Source organism: Gadus macrocephalus, chromosome 19 (assembly GCF_031168955.1).
Source record: "Gadus macrocephalus chromosome 19, ASM3116895v1".
NCBI classification, from domain to species: Eukaryota; Metazoa; Chordata; class Actinopteri; order Gadiformes; family Gadidae; genus Gadus; species Gadus macrocephalus.
Genome location: NC_082400.1, coordinates 14,056,197 through 14,061,744, shown reverse-complemented (window position 1 = coordinate 14,061,744; position 5,548 = coordinate 14,056,197). Strand labels below are relative to the sequence as shown.

Below are 5,548 nucleotides of genomic sequence, written 5' to 3'. Positions count from 1 at the left end.
GGTTGAAGTTCTGGGAAGGAAGGGAAGATGCTGTTAACACTATGGCCGACGGCATCTTTGTGATACCTTTTTTATTTAGCCGGTATGTGAGCACTATAATGAGCCGTCTAAAATGCGCAGCACACACCATGGCGTTATACTATAAGCGCCCAGGGAGCCGAACAACCTTAAACGGCGGCCCAGACAGCGCCTTAATCCAGACCTTCTAAAGAGATCTAAACCATCCAGGAAAAAGGAAGAGGGGGACCGGTTTGCAGACAAAGACTACAAAGTTTTAGTTGTACTTCTATTACTCAACATCCGGTGATGTCACCGAGCGGTTACGTCGTCGGGACCTCGTTCTGAAAGGTTCATCCCCCAATGTGCACACAGACTACCGACGCCCTTGGGTAGATGTCCTGACTCATCTCACTTTACTGTCTCCTCGGATAAAAGCATCTGCTGAAAGACCGGTATGAGCGAAGACGGAGCCGTTGGCTGTGAAGGTGGCGAGAGTGTTATTCTTTCCCTCCCAGTATAATTCTGTACACAGGTTGTTTCAAAAGCCAGCCTTGGGGGACTTCCGCTGAAAGTCTGGGACAGAACATTTTTTAATGCTGGCGGTAACTAGAGCGTGTAGTAATTACCAGGAGGATCCACTGGTATGGTCCAGCATGGGTCCATCTTGAGAAAAAAACAGATTTATTATATTCCTCATTGAGGCAATCAATCAAACTTTATTCGTAGCAGCGCTTTCAGGGCAGAAAGCAGCCAAACAAAGTGCTTGCTAAGAGCAATAACAAAACAAGAACAAGACGTGCGTTTGTTCAAATGAAGTTCGGAAGAAGTGGGAGTCATAGAGATACGTTTAAAGAGTAGATTTGAAAAAAAACAACGATTATACACGACTTGAGTGCAAGAGAACAATACTAAAGAGGCACATTTTAAGATGCTGAGCATGTTTTGAAGACCGGTTCCAGACGCAAATGCCTCCTACACTGAGCGTTTCCTCTGTGTAGGTGGGAAGGAGAAGTGTTGAGCAGTAGATACAACATATAAATAGTGAGGAATTGATGGAACATGTTGCGTGTGTTTGTGGATGGTTTAAAGCAGCCTCACCTGGCCCGAGTCAGCCTGATTGGATTCTGGGGCTTGGGGAGGCAGCGCATTGAGCAATCAACCTGAACAGGTTAAACCGGCAAACACCACACACACACTCAGGCCACGTTCATACGTAGCAGGGTATTTATAGAAACAAATATTTCCCCCCCCCTCCGTCTTCAAAAATAACATTGTGCACACAACATCGTTTTCAAAAAACGTGTCTTTTACATCAAAACGCATAAATACACCGTCGAGCGCCATTATAACTATGCAAACCTATGGGCGGCAGTGTAGGGAGAAGGATAAAGCCATGCAAGCCAATCAGAATCCTCAGAATCAACAACAACGAATAACACGAGCGTCTTCCTGTAACAAACAAACTGTATACATAGGGTGTTCATATGACGTTAAGCATTTCCTGGCACATAATGTGAGGCTTCAGAACCTAAAACCCAGTTTCTCCCCGTTGACACGACAACACATAACCTGCGTTTTCAGAAATCTCCACTTTGGCCGGAGTTTTTAGAAATTATCGTTTTCTGTGATAAAAACTGGGTTTTCGTGTAAATGAAATGAGTAAATGAGCGTGGAAATATCTGCGTTTTCCCTTCGTGTAAACGGGGCCTCAGGGAGAGATCTTCGACAGGTCACAGCGTCCACACCAGGTCATGTATAAAGATCAGCATACAATAAACTTCGCCTTAAGCTTCGACATCGCCACCATGCGTCCTTGTCTGGAGGAGCTCAGTAAAAGGCAGGTTGCTGGAGGCTTTTGCTGCATTTGTTTTAAAAGATGCAACATGCCCGTGCGACCATGCACAAAAAAAACCCCCAAAAAACCGAGCTCAGCTCAGCCAGACGTCTTTGTATGTTCCATCTCTTTTATCTCCTCTCCGCCCCCGGCTCCACTGTCCTCCACACTCCACACTGCTCCCCAGGTTTGATCGTCCATCATGGGAGACGGAGAGTCATCCACTCCGCTGCTTACTCAAGACAGCCTGGTGGACACATGGCTGGAACACGAATTGGGGCATAAACACACCTGCTCCCTCTGGCTCACACACACACAGACAATGCTCTCTCTCTCTGACTAACTAACACGCGCACGCGCGCACACACACACACACACACACACACACACACACCACACAACATTTACTCGCTCACACACGTACGTGCATGCACACACACCCATACAGTGGCTCGCTCGTGTTCACACACACACACACACACACACACACATAACGTGGGCTTGTTCACGCACGTACGTGCATGCGCATCCACACCAGAGCACGGTGCAGCCCCATGCAGAGCACACCACCCGCAGGCCCAATGGATGAAGTAAAAAGTAGCACAAATGAAGTTTGCAGGGTCTCTCCCTCCGCCTCTCTCCCTCCGCCTCTCTCCCTCGGCCCCTCTGCCCCTGTGTCTCCCCCTCCCTCAATCTCTCCTCCTCCTTTTGTCTCTCATCTTTTTTGCTTTGTTTCCTCCATCTCTGTCTTCCCCTCTGCCCTCTCTCCTGTCCACACATATACTCTCTTGCTGTGTGTGTGTGTGTGTGTGTGTGTGTGTGTGTGTGGTTGGCTTTCGCTTTTTTCAGGTAATTGTATTTCTCGAAACTGAGTCAGTGTTTGACGCGACATTTGTACCCCTCACCGCTCCCGCGCACGCACGCACGCACACACACTGACACACAGACACACACAGACCGACCGGCCTCCGTTCACCCCGAGCACTGAAAAAGTTTTGTTTTCACAAAGTTCCACTCCTTAGTTCAAAGCTGCGAATGCCCCCATACCTTTTCCCTAATAGACGGATAGACAGGCTCTCCCCCCCACGTAACCTCCATCGTTAATTGTTGATTCATTATAGTCACAGCTTTCTTTCCTCCTCCTCCCACTCCTACCCTCAGCGTCTCCCTCATCCTACCCTCCCCCCTCCCTCTCCCTCTCCCTGCTTGTATTGGAGGAGAGAAGCTGTGATACTTCTGACAGCATCACAGAAAGCCATTGTCTGTGTTTTCCGTTAGATGTCATTGATAAAGGCCTTTTCTATGATGGCATAAAAAAGCTTAACTCGTGTGCCCTCAAAACTCTTTATCCGACTCCCTTTTGGATTGTCTGATTAAAAAAATAATTGCGTTTGTCTCCCACCTCAGAGGATCCTTTCTTGAAAAGGTAGGAAGAGATTTGGAAGATGAACTTGTCGAAGTACTGGATGATGGTGCATTAACTAGAGTGAACGACAGTGCCTCGTGTTCCAGGCTAACACTGAAAAGATTTAAGGTTGTCTACCGCATTTATTCCAGTGTCACCGGAGACTTGTAATAGATGTCCGATCACACCAGAAAACATGACACGCCATTGTTGGGTCTAGACTTATGGTAACTTATGGTAGTGTGCAGCTATTTCGGTATACCTGGCTGAGGCTTTAAACACTGTTCTTTTCTTACCTGTGCAGAAATTGAAAACTTTGAACTGATTCCCAGGCAGCAACAATTGGAAGGAATTATGTTGTTAAACCTGGGGAAAATTAAGTATAGCTTGAGGGGATAATCTGGAAAGTGTTTAGGGCCTCACAATTACTTGTGTAAATGAAATACCGTACAGGATGATTGAGGCACTCTCTATTATTGCACACTCTCTCAAGACATTTACAAATAATTTAGGTAGTAACGTAGTTTTACAAAAATAAAACGTGGATAGATAGCCTATATACAAAATAAAGTGCGGGCTCACGCTGTACTGCCACTGCCCCCTACTGATCTCTTTTGAGATCTGCATCCGTTTTGCAAATTGTTTTTCTTATATTGTTCTCATTTCATCTCCTTCCCTTATTTATTTGTCCGAGGTTACTGTTGCACAAAACCATTAAAACCAACGCACACGCACACGAGCACACACACACACACACACACACACACACACACACACACACACACACACACACACACACACACACACACACACACACACACACACTACGGTGTTGTCATAAACAAACAAAAAAGCAATATCCATATAATCTCTTCCAGGACATGAACTATAAACACTTTTCAATTTTTTTTCACTGGGTGCTCATGCTTATTCTCAACACCCGAGCAAAAGGAAAATGTCTATTTCCAGAGCGAGAGAAAACACTGTAATCCATCTGCTCATTATTGAATCAACACAGAGCAAACATCATCTCGCCTGTCGCCCACTGTATAGTCAGCGATACGAGAACGAGACAAACGAGCGAATGAATGAAATGGAAGCGATAAGAGGAGGGATGGGCCTGGCCCAGCCTACGTCATGTTGTCATCATCAGGGGGAAGCGATGCCCACGCCGCTGTGCCACCGAGGGATTTAACAACTTCAATAAAAACAGGCAGGCACCCAACATCTATTAAGAAAGAAAAGCTGGTGGCTAGAGTCGGTTATTACATTAATCGGATACAATAAGCTAGTGGCCTATACAAAAACATATTTATTCCGAGGACGTGTGTATTAAGATAGGCCTACCCTTATACGTATGTACTTTGCATGCATACATTCATGCGTGGAGCCCAGTGGGAATAGAAAGCTGATTGGATGGATGGATGGAAGGATGGACTTGATTTATGCAAGATAATGCAACAGAAAAAAACAAACGAAAGATAAACCTCATAACAAGCGCATTAAAACAATAGGCCTGCAGAATTGGTTACAACAGATAATTGCGGAAAGCTTTCACAGTGTAGCCTTCACAGCCTCGTTGCCATCCTCCGATTTTAATGATGAGCGCTAATTGGGTTGGGGGGGGGGGGGGGGGGGGGGGTGCATGATCAAACCCTTTCAATAAGTGTGTCCACTCTGTTACTCTGTCAACAACCTCCTGCAACCCGTCCCTGTGACAATACAACTTTAAAAAAACAAACTTCAAAAAGTTGACCCAACCAATCACAGTAGAAATGCCCAGAAATGATACGGGAACAGTCCAAATGGAAAGTGTCCCTGCAGGCAGGTGCAGTCGACTCGAAACAGACATTCTCACTGAGCCTTCAACTTGCTCATAGCTCACGGGGGACGATGGCATTTCCAACAAATGACACAGAGTACAGCTCTTAAATCTTGCCTACAGCACCTTTAAAGTTCGGCATTGATTAATTGGCTTTTCAGTGTTTAGTTTGTCGTCGTTATACATGCACGCAAGTAGGCCTACTTGTAAGAACAGAAAGTCTCCCCCTGCTGACCCTTGATGGTTTAGAAGACCCGTTCAAAACCCATATTTCTACTATCCCCACTCCCTATCAAGCCTTCACCTTTGTGACTTCTGTTGTGTATCTGTGTTTGCATAGTGTCTTGAGTGTTAGTAAGTACCCTACACAACAATAAAGTGACTTTGATTATCATCAGGACAACTCACACTCTCCACAAGGCCTCAACCAACATTCAACCTCAGCCACTCCTATATAAAGCCTGAGGCGTGACCATGGTTACGGAGG

The 5,548-nt window shown here is 45.8% G+C and overlaps 1 protein-coding gene across 1 annotated transcript in view; it reads left to right on the top strand.

Moving 5' to 3' along the window:
- LOC132448042 (leiomodin-2-like) overlaps nucleotides 1–1,018 on the top strand; it is a 3,947-nt gene extending 2,929 nt beyond the window's left edge. Inside the window, 1 exon segment of the mRNA XM_060039103.1 lies at nucleotides 999–1,018. Coding sequence (XP_059895086.1) covers nucleotides 999–1,018 — 20 coding nt within the window.
- The last annotated feature ends 4,530 nt before the right edge of the window (nucleotides 1,019–5,548 follow it).